This window comes from Colossoma macropomum, unplaced genomic scaffold (assembly GCF_904425465.1).
Source record: "Colossoma macropomum unplaced genomic scaffold, Colossoma_macropomum, whole genome shotgun sequence".
NCBI lineage: Eukaryota > Metazoa > Chordata > Actinopteri > Characiformes > Serrasalmidae > Colossoma > Colossoma macropomum.
Window position 1 is genome coordinate 21,759,793 of NW_023494810.1, and position 19,091 is coordinate 21,778,883.

Consider the following 19,091-nt stretch of genomic DNA (forward strand, 5'->3'; position numbering starts at 1 on the left):
TTAATATTTTAGACAGTCAATTTTCAATTTGGGTCAGCTGATGAAATGTTTCGGGATGGTTCTGGGATGAAAAAGTTATTCTGCATGTTAACTACATTAGCTTCGTAGCTCCAGTGTAAATTTTGCAAATTTTGGACACCAAACATGTCCTCAGACCTGAACATATTCTATTACTTGTCACAACCATAACATATTTCAGTGTAGGACAAATGTGTTTATCAACAATTATTTTAAATATCCTGCCGTTATAGATTCCAGTCACTAGCACCCACATAGCTCTAACGATAAGAGCAGAGGAAGGCGGCTTGGTTGCTGCATGGGGCTGGTAGATCTGACACGCTTGCTGCTCCAGTGACACTGGACCACACACTCAGGGCCTCCACACACCACTGAACAGCCTCACACACTGTTCTCCAATTAAGAGACATGTGGACAACATTAAGCCACTCTCTTACTCTTCACCCAGCCTGCTTCACAAAGAGAAATATATGGTCTATAGAACAAATGGGCAGCTGCTACAATTCCACAAATAAATGTTTGAAATATGTAACTATATAATGGATCGAAAACTATGACCATTGTACTCTGAAATACTCATCATTAGGATGAGACAGAAATGAAAGAATGCCTTTCTACTTAACATTTCCTTTCTCTAATAGTTTCTGGTATATGGGATGTGCAGGAGCACTCCAGTACTCAGTTAACTGCTTGAGATACCAATGTTCTTTTTGTATCACAATACAACACATTTTCAGTACAGATTTAGAAAAGGAATGCTAACATAACTTTATTGTTGGATTTATTTTCATAGGAGACATAAAATAAATGAAAAAGAATATAAACAAAAGGGTGATACCTACATAAAAGCAAACAAAAATGTTACGTTTAAGTCTATATCTCAACATAAACTGAAGTGAGCACTGCAAGCTTATTTACAATTTGCTTTTTGTTTCTACATAAAGTGTGTTTTTTCTGACTGAAATGAGTGTGAGTCAATTTTCAAACATGGCTCAATCAGTCTCAGCAAACTGTGGAATCCACAACCAAATAGAGGTGGACTCTACATCCAAAAAGAGGTAGACTCTACAACCGAATAGAGGTAGACTACCCAACCAAATAGAGGTAGACTCCACAACTGAATAGAGGTTGACTCTGCAACGAATAGAAGTAGACTCTCCAACCAAATAGAGGTGGATACTACAACCATATAGAGGCAAAACAGTAGCTTTTTACATCCCTATAGAGCGAGTTATTTGTTTCACCTGTTCAGAATCGGCACTTAGCGGTTGCATGAATCCTGTGGGTAGAAACAGCTGCTAAGACTCGTGTTTTCTGTTTTCTGTAAGATACTGTAAGCACTGCTCCATTTAAGGTCCAGTTATATTAAGATAAACAGTCATGCTGCAGAAAAAAATCATTCAAAAACCCTGTCAATACCCCAACACTTAAAAGCAAAAGGGCTTATGATTACACCTCTAAAACAAGGACCAGTGCTCAAATTAGCTACAGCTATATTGACTGGCAATTTAAGTTGAGTCACACTTGTGGAAGTGTAACTCGATTGAGCTCCCCAGAGCTGACATGAGTCAGAAAGGGCAAGGGTGTCCGCTTGGAACATAATCAATACTGTTCATCATATAGTGAAAGCCTGGGAGAACACCATCTGCAGGAAAGGCACTGGAGCGGAGGGGGTATCCCTTTTTGGAACAGCGCAAACAAACAGCGTAATAACAATAAGCTATTGGATTATAACTTGGCGTAATTTGAGAATGACTTGGCATTTCACTCTTTCACACAGAGCCGCTTAGCAGAGACTGAAGGTCATTCATCCCCCTGCGGCAGGTAATGTGATATTTAGCAAATTTCTACTTTAACTGAAGCATGAAAGACATACTGGCAGATGCAAAAGCTGTCGCTGAACATAGTATGTATAACATATATGTAATAAACATAAGAATGTAAGGATCTTATGGGATGTACATGGCTAGAACTTCAATTCAGATGACTACTAAATTAGTTCAAACTGTAGAGTAAAAAAAATAAATAAAACAAGTATTCAGACCTTAGATGCTTATAAGGATTATATTCTATTTAAACCCAAGGCATTAATCAAGATAGTAATAAGCTAAATATATAATATTTAATACATAATCATTTATAGGGTACTTTATATTGGAAGATAAAGGTAATGCTTAAATAATGGTTGCTTTTTTTTCAATTTTTAAAATTTATTTTAAGGTGAAGTTGAAAGATTTCGGTTGTAGAGCCTACTACTATTCGGTTGTAAAGTCTACCTCTATTCGGTTGTAGAGTCTACCTCTATTCGGTTGTAGAGTCTGCCTCTATTCGGTTGTAGAGTCTGCCTCTATTCAGTTGTAGAGTCTACTACTATTCGGTTGTAGTGTCTACTAATATTCGTTTGTACAGTCTTTTAGTCGAGCGGCAGAGCCCTCACGGCTCTCCCTCACAGCCACATGGTGAGCAGTTAAATCTCATCGTTTTGTAGTAAATGTGTCCCAAAGTCTAAAAATCAGTGTGTAACATTAAACATTGTCACTACACACTATTGTCACTACATATTTTCTGTAATTAAGTAAACTTTATTGTGTTTTAATGAAGTATTATGATTTTATATGTGTACTGTTGTACTAGCTGTGCTTACTAGTCATGTACTGGTTAGCGTTTTTGAGTTCCACTCAAAATTAACTAAAATTATCACTACCGAAACATTTGCTAAAGTTTCAGTAAGGCAAAGCAAGGCAAGGCAAAGTTTATCTATATAGCATATTTCATACACAAAGGTGATTTAATGTGCTTTACATAAATAAAAGCAGAAGGAAAATCAAAAGAAAGATGAAGACAAAGTGCTTAAGAGTGAAAAACAATAAGCGTAAAAGTAAAGTGACAATAGGTTAAAAAAAAAAAACCACATAATTAAAAAGAAGTACAAAGTACAATAAAAAAGGAAAATAAAAACATAAAAAGGAACTTGAAGCCAAAAGGTATAAGTGTTACTAAAATAAGCTTATTAAAGGTAAAATGCAGTAAGAATAAAGTGCAAGTCTTTATAGGCACATGAAAAGAAAAAAGTTTTTAACCTGGATTTTAAAATCGCTACATTGGGAGCACATGTAATATCTTCTGGGAGGTGCAGCATAACAGCTACCATGTTTAGTTTGGACTCTGGGCTCTGACCTGTATCCATGGATCTAAAAGACCAACTCCGTTTATATTCTTTTAACATGTCAGAGATTCACTCTGGGCTTAAACTAGTAACAGCACTTTAAAATCTATTCTATAAATAACAGGAAGCCAGTGTAAAGGTTCTAGAACTGCACTAATGTGTTCTGTTCTCTGTCCTGGTTAAAACTCTTGCAGCAGCATTCTGAATAAGCTGTAGCTGTTTAATGGTCTTTTTCAGGTGTCCAGTTAAAAGATCCATCATAGTAGCCCACACTGCTGGAGATAAAGGCATGGATGAGCTTCTCTAGGTCTTGCTGGGACACCAACTCCTTGACTCTGGCTATATTTATAAGATATAAATTTTAAGGAGGCTGTTTTGGTGATTGCTTTGATATAGCTAGTGAACGATCCAATTCTTTTAGAAGGCCAAAATTTTGGACGTGTCTTTGGTTTAGCCAGGGAATTGAAGTGTTGGCCAATGTGAAGTCAATTCACATTGTTGTTGTTCTGTAGAATAATTACGGTGTAGAAATCTGTCAGAAAATTTCCATCAAAAGATTGGGTGCACTACAAATTGTATTAGACATGTACAATTGGACACAGACTTAGAAGACGGTTGCTGAAGAAAAAGGACAAAGGCCTCTACTTTTGGATTATAATAGAACTCCTCATCTTAATACTACTAATAATAATCTTTACTTAATAAAATTTCATTTTTGTTACATTTCAGTTTTTTCAGCTACAGAGATAATATTAAAATCCATAGATTACACCTTGTATACCTACAGTATATCAGATAGCTCAACAAATGATTACAGCTGACTAATGTTTGAACACATCTTACCATCAGAGAGCCTATTTAACATAATGAGGCTGCTGAAGGGAGCTTGAATTTGAGCAGAATGAGGGGAAACAATGTGCTGAGAAAATCAATGCTATAGTCATAATTATTTTTTAGCAAAAACATTATTTAACTGCTGTTTTTTATGCATACAATACATTATTATGAGTTAACAGCATGACCAAGTACCCCAACCTTTTTTTTAATGTAGTTTTTGCAGGTTGCGTCTCAAAGATTGAAAACCACTGATATGCAGGGTGTTAGACATAAAAACACTGTAGGTAAGTAAGCAGTCTACTATGAGTATAAATGGACTAAATGCACTAAATGCTTTATACCTGAACATGATGTCCAAAACAAGCTCAAAACAATTCAATACAGACCCTGTAAGTTTTGATATTGACGTTTCCGCAACTACTTTACATACCTTCCATGTTGGCTTGGAGCCATCCATTCTGTCCATTGAGTTTCCTTCCGTCTTTCCTTGTCGTACCATGGCAAGCTATGGACAGACAACACAAGCATCTTTTCCTTTAATGACAGCTTTTGTAAAATGTGTTATATGCCACACACAACACACAATAAACATTGTTTTTCCTGTAGGTCCCAGTTGTCTGATTGCTGTACATAGAGTTTGTATGGAGCAATGCACAATACAGGGGAGCCAATCAGAACCAGCTCCCCAAGTGGTGAAACAGTTTAAAAGTTGGCCCTGTCGTCAAGACTTTGATCTCCGGCGATGCCACAGCCATCCTGGTTGGAAGTCCAAGAGAGTACAATTGGCCTCATTCTCTCGGGTGGGTAGGATGGTCCTCCCTCCCCTTGTGATAAAGCCCTATACTTTAATATTAGTCTACTTAAACTATATACAGGATGCTCCAAGAACATTTTTGAACAACTTCATTTGGGTGTGCTAATTTAGCACCGATGATATATTTATAAAAACATATACTGTGCTTATTTTATGAAAAAACTATACTTTTGCAAAGTATGTCCTAGGAGCACTACTGCTGTGTTAAAACTGTGCTTCAGTGAAGTTTACTTCAGAAAGATTACTTTTGTGCTGCAAATGTTATTTCAATGAACTATGCTTATTTCATGCTAAAGCTATACTTTAACAAAGTATTTCTTAACAATACATATTATTTATGTGTTAAACCTGTACTTCACTGAAGTGCAGTTGAAACACTGCTATGCAGTGAAATATTCTGTATTAGCAGTATGATATTATTTGTGATAAATGTGATGTCTGGGCCATAAGGAATGTGTAAATATAAAATACAAGTATGCTGAAAAAGCTTAAATATTATCCTCCTTGTCCTTGTACTAATTTGATATGATTGATCTTTGTATCAAATGTCCTAACAGTGGCAAAAACATCATGACATGAACAGGACGTTGGGGTACTTACATCAAAGAGAATTCCTCTGTAATGTGTTGGTACTCAAGGTAATAGATGTTACGCTACCTGAAAAATTATAACATGACTTTCTTTTGTAAAAAAGTATACTTAAGTAATGCTTAAACAGTGATATAGTGACGTTATGTAATTTGGAACCACTAATTTGTACTAAATCACTATTACTGTGTGCTTAATATATATATATTCAAATCATGCTTTATGTATTCTAGATATACTAGTCATGTGTTATTTTTACCACTCTTATGATATAATTTCAGTATGCTAGTCTGTTTTGCCAAAAAGTGTTTTAAACTTATTTTTGTAGTACGACCCATGTGCTCTTTAATCACATAATTTGTATATCAATGTATATAGTGTCAGGATATAATTAGTATATTTATAAGAGTAAACAAGAGAAACAAGAGTTTCTGTTTTCTGCTCTGACATCGCAACACAGACCGCTGAAGATGAAGGACTGAAGGTACTATTTCTTAAAATAAAGTACACATAATGCAACTCTGTACTGACTGTCTATCCAGCTGGTTTTTGGGTCATTAAAACTCTAAACTTGTACGCCAAGTTTGTTAGCTAGCTAGCTAGCACAAGGTCAGACTCCCTTAAACCAAGCATGAAAGCTATATTAACGATACTGGTTTGCTCATGCTAAAAAAAGCTCTATTTGAGAATGATTTATGAATGTCAGTCACCTGAATCTGAGCTTTTATCTCTATCTATGCTGTAAGCTTTGCTATCTAGTGAGGTGAGAGGAGCATAGCCTGTTAGCTTTAGCTGTCTTAAATCAGTCTTTTTCTCGTCTTGACGCTACGACAAAATCAAGTGTTTAATATTAACATAAGTTTGAAGTTTTGTTTCATGCAAATAGTGACGTGCCGGGGCGAGCCTGAGAGTGAGCGCATGCGCGTGGCACAATAGGGCGAGAGAGAGAAAGAGAGAGAGAGAGAGAGAGAGAGAGAGAGCAAGGGAGAAAATGCATGTGTGAGTGCCTGAAATCTCTGTAGGCAAATCTGTCCCCCTTTCAAGCAACAATCATATTAACTTAATAATGTGAACTGGCTGTTTTAATATTTGAAGTTCACTGAGTGTAACAGTGATGTAAGGAAATGTGCAGAGGACTTTAAGAATAGCATTACTGAAGAATCATCAATGCTTTTTTCGCTTTTTTTTGCTTCTCGTTACACTGGTTTCTTATTTTGTCTCTAATGGTTTAGTTCACAACACGTAATTGACAGTGCTGAATCGCTGCATGTTTTGTTGATGCGTAAATCTTTACGTTAAATAAAAAAGTCACTGCACATTTTACAGATTAATGAAAAACAAAATCTGGGTGATGATCTGCCAGAATACACAATTCCATAGTGAACTGGGCTGAACCCCAGATCTTTACATGCCCAGCCAATATATCTTCCGATCTGTATCACTATATAGTGGAAGGAAAGGGTTTATCTGCTTGTAAATTTCCACCAGGTGCATGATGGGAAATAAACTCAAAACTCTAGCTGCAGTCTTGCAAATAGTGACCCTGCAAGATCCCCAGTCTTTGCAAAATCATAGTCTGTGACTAAAAACTGTGACATTGTCTTTAGATGTGAGAGGGTGTCAGACTTAGTCTTTCAAAAGTCTTTACAAATTCTTGTCAAAGTCTTCTAGTGTATGGTTAGCATTGGAGGAAGGGTGTGCTAGTATATATGAGGAGAACTAGCTGGCGGGAAGGATCTGGCCACAACTAAATTTGGGGGACAAAAAAAATTAGAACACAGGTCTTTTATATATTCCAAAGCATCCATCATTTTGCTACTGTACGAAGTGTTTACTGTGGGTACATGCTCAAGGACACTTTTTGGGCCCTTTCTAATCTGTTTTAACTTATGGACCTAAATAAAAAAGTTCAAATGTGTGAAGGTATCCATAGGGTGGCACTCATCCACTTCTCTTCTGTTTCTCTTTCCTCACTGCACGCTATGAAGATATGCTTCTTTTCTGTGATGGCAGGATTTAAAAGCCTTTCTTTTAATAGCTGAGAAACACTTAAATTGGGCCCGAAGTCTCAGTGGAAGATAAGATTATAAAGAATTACCCATTTTGAGGAATTAAACTTATCATTGTGCTTAAAAGCACCATGTTATTAAGGTATTAATAAATCACTGGGAGGCAATTTACATTTGAATCCGCACACACACTGGAGCCCAACACAGTGATGTAATGAATATGAAAGTGGCAAATCAAAAAAAAGAGGGGAATTAAAATATGTATATTTGCATTTTGGCGTTTGGATGAGGGCAAGCGTGATTCGCTTATTTATGACCAAGCTTTTCAGAATAATTCACTCAAGACAGAGAGCAGGGCAGAGAAAAAATAGGCATTTTTGTGGATTCATTTTCACACACAAAGCTACTTGAGTAGAGCTGGGCATCAAATGTCAATACTTTGACAGTATCAACAAGGGTTCCACCGATACCGTAGCAGTACTGGTGCTGATACTGGCACTTAAACGCAGTATCGCCACTGGGGATACTGATACTACAACACAATTTCTGACTAATATGCCAGTAAATGGAACTCGGTAATAAAAATGCTCATGGCAGAATCTGTAACACCAGTATTTTGTGGGAAGGTAGTGGATGATATACTAATTGGAATTCTTCCTAAGGTATTAGTTTCACCAGTATGCTACAAATAAACTGGTGTCCAAACAGTGCAAGGCACTAACGGTAGCTCTTTACCTGAATGGCTGAGTCAGGCTTCTTTCACTCATCTCCTGCTGTTCAGTCAGTTACATTAAGAGTTAGTGTTAGTCCAGTTTGTTATCGAAGGAGTGAGCGTTAGAGAGAGCTATGGAAGCAACTGCCGGACTCTAATAAAAGCCTTTAGCCTTGATTTAGCTTCACATAATCCCACAAGTAAATCACATTCATTCAAGCTATTTGTGAAACAAAACACATTTTTACCAAACTAAATCAGGACTTCTAGGTTATAGTTACAGTATAGTGTCGATGTCGGTACTTAGTATCAGCTGATATTAAATAATCAGGTATTGGTATCGGAAGGAAAAAGTGGTATTGGTGCATCCCTACACACTTAAAAAGATAGTTCTTCAAGAGTTCTTTAGTAAAGGCAATGGTTCTATTTAGAACCAAGAATTGAGTATAGAACCATTTCATGCTTAAATGGTTCTTTGCATGGTGAAATGGTTCTTCAGGTTGATGGAGAATGTGTTTCATATGGTTTTGTACAGAACCTTTTTGAAAACAGTTCTATACAGCACCAAAAAGGGTTCTTCTATCGTTACAGGCTTGACAACAGCAAAACCCTTTTGGGTAGCCCTTTGAAGAACCATTTTTTTAAGTATTATCAACCAAATTACTTCTGTGCCACCAGTGAAATGCTGCATCATTCAATAACAAATTTCAATACCTAAGTAATTGGTCTTGTCAGCATCAGTGAGCCAATAAGCATGTTTCTTCCAAAATCTAAACCAGTGATTAGCTAAATTATATGCTGTGTGCATGTTATTAAGATCAGCGTTTGAGCTGTTTGAAAACCGAGAACCTAGCCAGTAGAAACAGTCCAAAAAAAAAGAGAGCTGTTCCTGAAAAAGAGTCTGGTCTGTTTAGGTGAAGATGAGGATCTCTCTTCTTCAGCACATTATCCATCTGTTTCAGACTGCCATTAGATTAGATGCTTCGACAGATTGCTCACCGAGTTTATGACGCTTCCTGCGCTGCTTATAGTCACAAAGTGAAGTAAATGTATACACAAAGTCACAAAGTCAAATTGCAAATTGTGAACAATGACAATAGGATATAGGAAATGTATGTTTTAAATGCATCAAGTATAATGAATATTGTTCTCTTGAGCCCTATTTGAGTTCGATTTGTTTTGCCAGAGGAGGTCCTGTAATGTAATTGGTAAGGGAATCAAATGGCCGATTTGTACAGGGTGAAGTATCTGTCCAATTTCCCCCAAATTACCTCAGACTGCCTGGATTGAAACATCATTACCCATACATTCACTTCAGCATTAAGATTAGAAGTACATGGATCCTAACAAACAAACTACAAAAATGAACCAGTAGCAGCATTAGGCTAGTAATGTGAGCTCATTCAACTAGTACTAATACTGAAAAATCTTGGAGTTCAGAGAATTATAGATGGTAATTTACTCCAGAATTATTACATAACAGACTTGTAAAAACTACAGGCAATGCAGAGTCATACTGGATTAATTTCACAGATCTCAGCCCAGGTAAAACTAATCCAGCTCAAACAGGGCTTCAGGGATTTTGGATTCTTATTATGTGAGCAACTGTAATGTGATTACAAGAATATAAACCGTAATATGTTACACTTACAGGAAAAGAGCCTTACGTGATACGTGTTACAGTAACGTGCACTGTGTTGCTACTAACACTGTACATTGCACATGATTCTAGTGGCATACGCTTTAAAGACTCAACAGCAATGGAGCATCGCCACTGAACGTGTGCATCCTGGTAAAACACAGTTTTAGGGTACGTACATTTCAAAGCCCCTCTCTGTTTTACTCCGTGGTGCTAATGAAGATGCCTAATTGATGACCGAGCCAAGGAGAAAACAAGACATTTTTACAGGGTAATACATCATAAATTCAAGAAAATAAGTAACTATTCTGACTTTCTGTTTTGAAACATGCTCAGTTTCAGCTGGAGAGATAAGCTGAGTCTTGGGAAATCAGATAAAATACTTTTCCCAGTATTCTGTGCTTTGAAAGGGAAACTCTTAAAAAAGCACACACTATGAAGCAATAGTGCAAAAGGCTTGAAATCCCCCCTTTCATCTTATTACAGGCACTGAAACAACACATCGCGACAACCACTTTTTTTTTAATCTGATTGTAGTCATTGCAAATCTCATTTAGTCATTGACTATCTCTCCCTATCACATGATGCTCTTGGGGTTAAAGGCTAGCATATTCTGCCTCCAAGACACTTGATGCACCACCACTTTTGTTCAAACTGATGCTAATGCAACGTTATTGGATAGCTCAACATGCTTGGAGGAGAGCACTAACTGCCAATTCTGTTACATTATCTAGTATCATACTGAGTGATGTCAGTGGGAGATGGCGAGCCATCCTACCCACCCAAAGAGAGCGAGGCCTTTTCAGCTCTCTTGGACTCCTGGCTACAGATAGCTGTGGCAACGCCAGGGATCGAATTTGTTAGTTGGCTGCCCCTAGAGAAGATGAGAAAGAGAGACAGAGCAAGACAGAAAGATGAAGAGCGGGAGAATAAATGCAAAATCAGAGGTTGATAGAGGGCAAGACCAAGAAAGAGAAGCTGAGAGGGAAAGAGAGAGACGGAGGAAAGCCTGTATTTATGAAGAGAGCTCTGACACACATGACCTCCGCGGGTGCTTCTGCTGTCTCAGAGCAGTAATCTGTGTGAGCAGCTCCAGCGTGTGTGTGTGTTTTGCTGAGAGGGCACTACCTGAACCTCCAGCTTCAGCATCGCTTCGAGATTTGAGAGCTTCTCCCACACACACACATGCTCTCCTTAAGAGCACCTGCACTACTAGCAGATGTAAGCAAAATGGCAACTTAACGCATTCAATAACCTTTTTTAATATGCAATCACTGTCCACTTTATTAGAAACGCCTACATTATATTTCTTTATGAGGATCTGCCCACCTCATAAGTCCACTATATTGGGGCACAATTACAAGCTGGGTTTCCATTCAAACGCACCAGACCTGAGGTGAATTAATAATAAAAGACTGTAAATGTAAAAGCTTTGTAAGCTCTTGGTAGAGCAGTTCTGGCAGCCCTCTGTCAACCGTATCAGTGATGCTGGGCTGAGCAAGCAGTGTCATTTAATGAGGCTGAATTCGCTGTCCTACTTTGCCATTGCCCACTGACATCAGTCCAAATGTAGCATTGATGGCTGTGTACTTAATTCGCGTACCGCCTTAAATGGGTACTGTGACATCTGGCAAAGAAGGAGACATGAGAAACATAGCGCTTTAAGGAAAGGCTCTTTTACTGAACCAGCAGCAGTGGAGCTGAGAGGCCGGGCAGATCACCAATCACCACACACCTCTACATAATACTAGATACACAAACTCCCCCCAATAAGTCCACAGCGCTTTCCCAGGGCTCTGAACATCCACGGCTGAACAAACCAAAAGCAGAATGCTACCCAGCCCCCTGTCCGAGTCCCTGGAGCACGTGAGAGCACGGCGCTCCACCCCCTCACAGCCTCTCCGGAGCAGGGTTACAGAATGTCCACTGTCCCAGTAAACACAAATGCCACAGTTGCGCGTTCTCAGCCACGCACAGCAGACCTCAAAGCATTGGAGCAAAGAGACTGAGAACTCCATTCCCAAACTCACGCTGTGGTGCTCCTTGCCTTGGCTGCAACGGCTTGAAGGTCAGCCAGAGTGGAGAGCTGCATGTGTCTTCCCAAATCCCACACGCTGAACCATTGCACTTAGCTCTGCTGTCAGCTCAAAGTGTTGCCGGCGAGCCGTGGCTAACACTACCAGGCCACCACGCCGCTCTGCTTGCAGGTCTTTGGCAGGTCCCTCCGGGCTTCCTCACCAGTCCTCGTCCAGAATCTCTTGTTGCCGCTTTTTCTGCTGTCCTCTGCTGCTGGTCCTCGTCACGCTGCCATCGTCTTCATTTCTCGTCCTCACCATGCTGCACCCTTCTCTATAATCTTTGGCTGGGCACATCCTTCTTCGCTGATCGTCTTTGAGTTTGTAGTATCACCATTTCCTTCCAAACTGCTAGGGGACAATCCCACTTCTGACACCAAACGTAGTGTCGGTGTGAAAGAAGACACAGGAAACGTAGCGCTTTCAGGAAAGGCTCTTTTATTCAACTAGCAGCAGTGGAGCACTGGTGCCCAGCGCTGACTGAATGGTCTAGAATCACCACACACCTCCAGATGACAGTAGACACACAAATCCTTCCAATCAACCTCACAGTCCAGCACAGAATATCACCTGCCCTATGTTCATGCAATAGTAATGTCCACAACACCAACTACTTACAAATTAAAGTCTCTCCTACTGCGCTTGCAACGCTTTTCCAGGACGCTCTGCATGGCCAAATCCGAACCAGTAATGAAATAGTATGTTCAAAATACTAATGCCATCATTGATGGGGGAATTTCACATTAGGAATGCAACAACTAATCAAAGTTATCGATAATGTTGAGTACAAAAAATTGTTGACAACAAATCTTATGCATTAGTTGTCTTGATGATAGTTATGCTCCTTATGCTCCTCATTTAGGTCACATGAATGAAAGAGGGAACACACAGATGGAGGAGACTACAGTACAGGGTGATACATTACTCACATATTAACTGGCTCACTATGGCTTTGATTTTCTCTTCTGGATTAATCGATTAAGATGTGGCCAGTAGTCTGTCAATAACTAAATATTTCACATCACAGTAGCCTACCTATTGGCTACTCTTTTCGATCAACAAAATCATGAAAAGGTAGCACTGAAGAGAAAGGCATCCTGTCTAAACCGTAACAGGAAGCCATCATTCAGTTGCAAGGACTTGTGGGTAAGGATGGCTATAACTCCCAGAAAATCACTTGAGCCAATAAACAGCCTTGTTTTACTCCAACTTAAACAAGGGAGAAAGGAGAGTCACTCACTGTTACTGTCACAATTCCATGCCATCACGGAATAGCTGCAGGATGTTTGGAAAATTTGGAGCCACTGGAAAACTTTCCATGCTGATCTAGAGAGCAGGGTGATTGATTGGGTCTAATGCCATAGCCAGGGCATTGAAAGCAATCCTTTATGTCATAGACTTGGTGGTAGGAAACAGTGTGACTCAGAATAAGACCTTATCTGCTACAGAGACCAGGGACATTGTACGACTGTTTCCACATTTGGCCTTGTCACCTTTTCTTATATATTATGACAAAGTGTGAGTCTTTCCAGTCTTCAGAAACTGTTTGGTGTTCCTATATCATAAGAACAAGGCTGCAAGGATTTCTTCTGAGAAGACACATGTTTCTTGAGGGCCTCTGCAGGTAGTTCTTAAATCTCAGTGGTCTTCAACTCTTGAATCTATTTTTCGGTCCTGGATGTTGTCATCACTGAAAAGAAAACAATAGGTGGAAAGTGGGCTCAACAGTTCAGTTGATGTAAATCTCCACAGTCAAGAGATTTAAGAACTATCTGCAGAGGCCTTGAAGAGGTCTTCTCACAAGATACCTTCACAGCCTTGCTCTCATAACACAGGGACGCCAAACAGTTCCTTGAGAAAGACCCACATTTGTCACAATATAAGAGAAAGGGTGACAAGGTCATTAGGAATTTAGGCAGATAGTCAAATATGGTGGGGGTTTTATTAGCTTATCTGTCAAGAATCTGCTGCTTGTCTTTGTAAAGAACTGTTCCATCACCTATTTCATCACATATTGTGGTCTGTACATCAACAAGGTGGACCTACAAGGCAGGAGTTTCTAATAAAGTGGCTGGGTACTGTATACTCCATACAAATCTAAAGACTCAAATATCCACAAGTACAGTGTAAAATATCCACAACTAAGTGTAAAAATGGCTTGAAGCTCCAAACAGGAAAATACTACAGCTTGTTCTGCAGAGGGTCTTGCTGGACTTGTAACCTAAGCCCCAGAAGCCTGGTCCAGGTTTTTGAGCAGGTCAGAGTTAGGGGACAGCATGATAGAAGATGTGATAATGGGATGTTACAGTGTGCTCGGGCCTGCTGTGAGCAGAGGACAGAGAGCAGCGGGATGCCTACAGGCCACTGACACAGCCATCATCGCGCAGCCACAGCTAAACCTGAACTGCACCAACAGACACCACCGCTTCTGCCGTAGGATACAATGAGAAATCCGGTATTTCAGCTGGGTTCATCAGAGAGTAGGGATGTATTTAGATTCTTTCGCTGCGCAGCGTTTGCACTTGATCTGGTTATGCTTACATACAGTCTACTTACGTGATGTCTTGATGAGTGTGGCCCAACTCTGCACACCAAAGCTCATCAAATACGTGCAGATGCCAGAACAAAAACATCTTTTAAAGTTATGTAAGAATCATTTAGCGAGAAATCCTTGTCAGTTCGTCAACACATTTGTTTCCTGCAGGTCTGTTTTGGTTGCAGCCTGTTTTGCAAAATCGCCCACCCCTACATGTCACACTAAAACAACAATTTTGCGTGACAGTCAAATGGCCCTTACTGGCTACTCGGCCACATTAAGCAGCAAAATGCACCAGTCTCATTGACGACAGGCAGCAGTCTAGATAGATACAGTTTAATCCACTTACAAAAGGAGAGTCAAATGGAAAGTAAGTGAAAAAACAAGAGTTTTCAAAACTGGAGTTCAGAAAATTAATGGAAAAATGGGAAAGAGAACCGTGCAAGACCTAGCAGACCACCAAAACTGTCACCACCACATAAACAGTTCTTAAAGTGTTTATCTTTGAGAGATAGAAGAAAATCAAGCTCCACTCTTCAAATCTGAAAAAATCCACAGGTGTTTCTGTCCATCCTTCCACTGTGAGAAACATCTCAACACTGTGAGTCTGAAAGGATGTGCACATGTGAAGAAGCCTTTACTGAGAAAAGAAAGTAGACAAAAAGTAAGAAAATGCGCAACAAACAAAGAAGTTGCTGATGGTCTCAGAATTTCTTTGAAAAACTGTGGTGACACTAAATATTGAGAATTTTGATGGAATTTTCGGTGTAATTTTCTTTTAAATATGGGGTCTGCTTTTTCCCTGATGTGTGAAAATTAATTAAAATTTAAATAAAAATGAATGTCCATCATAACTGGAAATTAACTAAATTGTGTATGACCACAGACATGACCTAACAACGTAAAAAAAGTTTCAGGTGGTCATTAAGTAAGGTCTATTTTCTTTTAACAACATTTTTATTCTTATACTTGAGCTATCTCTGTGAGAACACACACACACACACACACACACACACACACATGCACGCTCACACAGTGAATACTGAATGTCTCAGCTGAATTCAGCCGCTGCAGGCTTTGACCCAGATATCCAATCATATGGATAAATAGACAGTACCATTAAACAGAGAATAGTTCTAAAATTTAAAAGTTTCGCAATGAATCCTGCTTAAAACGGAGCATTTTTGTCCTGACCAGCGTGGAGAACATTTAACGCGACAATGCATTAAATTACAGAGTGGAACAGACATCTACTCACAAGTTCTCATAATAAGCAATAAGAAAAACTGTACTTTTTGGGAGGGAACGACTGACTACGGAGAGAGTTTTTAGCTATTAAAGAGCCAGTATCATACAAACCCAATTCCAAAAAATTGAAACAGTTAGTAAAATGCAAATTAAAACATACAGCAGTCATTTATAAATCAACTTTGATTTCTATATTTGAACAGAAACAGTACAAAGACACGATACCTCATCAACTTAATCGCTTTTTGTAAATATACATTTACTCTGAAATTGATGCCTGTAACACATTCCAAACAAGTTGTGATGGGGATAATTCAAGACTAGGAACAACGTGAAATGTTCAAAACCCCTCATTAACAGGTGTTTAATCATGCTTGGATATACAAAGAACATCCAGGATATCATCCACAATTTCAAGGAATCTGGAGAAATCTCTGTGCATAAAGAACAAGGCCAAAAACCACAACTGAGTGACCATGATTTTCGACCTTCAAGACAGCACTGCATTAAAAACTGGCATGTTTCTGAGATAGATGTCACAATATGGGCTTGGGAATATATTGACAAACCGCTGTCAATAAACACTGTCTGTTGGTGCATCTACAAATGCAAGATAAGACTGTAATATGCTCAGTGGAAGCCATATGTCAACAACGCCTGGAAAAGCTGCAGACTTCTCTGGGCTCTAGCTCATCTGAAACGGACTGATGCACAGTGGAAACGTGAACCGTGGTCTGACCAGTCAACCTTTATTATTTATGGAAATAATGGACGTTGTGTTCTCAGACCAAAAAAAAAGACCATGCAAATTGTTTCCAGCATAAAGTTCAAAATCCAGGGTCTGTCATAGAATGGGAGTATTAGTGGGTAACCTGTACATTTGTGAAGTTACATTACTGCTGAAGACATTTTAGAGCAATAAATGCTGCCTTTTAAGTGCTGTCGTTTCCAGTGACACCCATGCTTATTTCAGCATGACCGCGCCAAGCCACATTTTGCATGTGTTAGAACAGCATGGCTGCATGATGAAAGATTGCAGGTGCTAGACTTGCATTCAATATGTGAGTCTTATTAATCTCAAAATACAACAAAGGCTCTATACAGCTGCACAGCATAAGACTTATATGATAGAAGAATGACAAAACCCTTTCAGAGCTGATCCAGTTTGTGGTTTTAGTCCCCAAACAATTATTACATGCTGAAAAGGTGAAAAGGGAAAGGTGATTTGGTGGAAGGCATGCTCCTGTCTCAACTTTTTTGGAACGTGAAGCTGGCATCAAATTTTAATGCGAACAGTTTACAAAAAACAATGAAATTCATAAGGTAAGACATAAAATATTGAGATTTTGTACTGTTTTCAATTTAATGCAGGTCAAACTGAATTTACTATTCACTGCTCTCTGCTCTCTGAATTTTAAATACCATCCCAACTTTTTTGGAATTGGGTTTATACATTTTTTTGTATTATATTTTTCCCCTTGAGTGTCCACTTATCACATTTGTGTGGTTTTATGTACCAAAAATGGTCATAATTCATTTATAGTGATTTAAGATAAATTAGCTCTGTTCTGACTGGTTGTCCTGTATTGTGCTCCATTCAAAAAGTACTCAGAGCTAAACCCTCCATAGAAATTCAATATGAATGGGCAGGGCTAAACTGCTGTAGGCACAATAAGTGGACATAAGTAAATGTTTTGATTCTCATGACATCACAGAAACCATGAATTCAAAACAGGCATGCATGTATGGACTGCATACATGCATGCAGGGAAGTGAATGATATGTTTTGAAGCTTTGCAAATGTTTGCATTTTACTTCAAACTCCTTTATTTCTAAAAGGCAAAGAAAATTTACTTTGCCATTTTAGTTAGCCCTTTAAAGTAACTGAACTGTCACATCTTTTATCTTTTAACAGAAAATACACATTCATCTGTCCTAATAGTCTCAAATGGATGTTAAAGGAATGACACAATTTGAATAAACCAATTCTACAAGCAGATAGCAGGCGGTCAAGGATACATACAACTCACATTCATACAAAAAGCCCATAATGTCCAGTAGTAGTAAATCAAGGTGACTTGTAGCATAAAATGTAAATATGTTTCAGATCTCACTGGAGACACATTGAATCATAAGATCTTTCATTAAAACACAAGAATGTTAATGAAAAATATGTGTTTTGGTACTGATAGTTCTTAATGTTACACACGGATTTTCAGACTTTGTGACACTTTTACTTCAAAGCAATCGGATCTAACAGCTCACCATGTGGCCATGAGGGACATGGATGCAATCTCACTTCCTGCTCTAAAATGAAGGGGTGTGGTTAGAATTAGGCTCTGCCTATGGACTAAAACTCTGTGACAAGAAAAAGTGGGACAGATGTTTTTGAATAAGGTATATATTTACCTTATATATTTAAATTTGTTCAAACTGTAAAAAAAACAAACAAAAAAAATACTAAACAACAATTAAGCATCCAGATCTTAGATATTTACAAGAATTATATTATAATATATATATACACCCAAGGCCTTAATTTATAGGGTACTTTCTATTGGGAGCTGGCTGTCCCAAACCCTAATCCCGAAAGGTCAACTTTCTTTCAAAGTGAAATTGAAAGATTTAGATCTTAATCTTAAGGTAAACTTTATAAAAAATGATTTGGTAGAATGATTCCTATATAGACTCACTTGACTACAAAGCAGGGACCACATGACCAACTTTTTTTACTGTTTATCTGCTGCTGCTCAGACTTTTTGAATGCATGCTTGTTTTTTTTCAGCCCCAACTTTTGGGCTTTCTTCTCTTTCGGCTGAAATGTTTCATAACTGTGATGCAATAATGTGGATGACAGAAAATAAGCCTGTACCTCCTGAGTAGTGGCCGCCAGTTGCCCCTCTAGTGTAGTCACTCTCTCTAGAGCCACACGCAATCGCTCACGCACCTATCAGGAAGACAACATACAAAAATCACCACTCTGAATTCATTAGATCAGCAGTGTCCAGTCTTATCCGCAAAGGGCTGGTGTGGCTTCAGGTTTTCATTCCAAAAAGGCGGGAGATCAACTGATCTAAAGTTTGGAGACTGAGGCTGATTAAACAAGTGGGTTAAGGTGTACTGCTGCTGGTTTGGAACAAAAACCTGCAACGACAGATTAAGTTTGGACACTCTTCCGTCAGGTTGAATGAGATCTTTGCCACCATTCTGTAAAGGTTTGCTACAAAACTGCTCTGTGGATGGAGCTGTGTAGGTCAATAAAATACGTAATTACACTGTTTACAATTTCACTTTATTTGAATAGCACACTATTGATTATCTACAGATGTTGTAATGATTTACTGTCTGATAGAACAACAGTGTTAAGATTAAGGTTAGGATTAATATCAAATTATTACCAGAGTTTTTGGGTTGAAGTTAAAAGGCCCATGTCCTACATTTTTTTTTGT

At 38.7% G+C, this 19,091-nt stretch overlaps 1 protein-coding gene across 1 annotated transcript in view; it reads right to left on the reverse strand.

Moving 5' to 3' along the window:
* The window catches only part of ppfia4 (PTPRF interacting protein alpha 4), a 191,746-nt gene that overhangs the window by 64,407 nt on the left and 108,248 nt on the right, over positions 1 to 19,091 (reverse strand). The window contains exons 4-5 of the mRNA XM_036559543.1: positions 18,515 to 18,589; positions 4,452 to 4,526 (exon numbers count right to left, since the gene is read on the reverse strand). Coding sequence (XP_036415436.1) covers positions 4,452 to 4,526; positions 18,515 to 18,589 — 150 coding nt within the window. The remainder of the gene's footprint in view (positions 1 to 4,451; positions 4,527 to 18,514; positions 18,590 to 19,091) is intronic.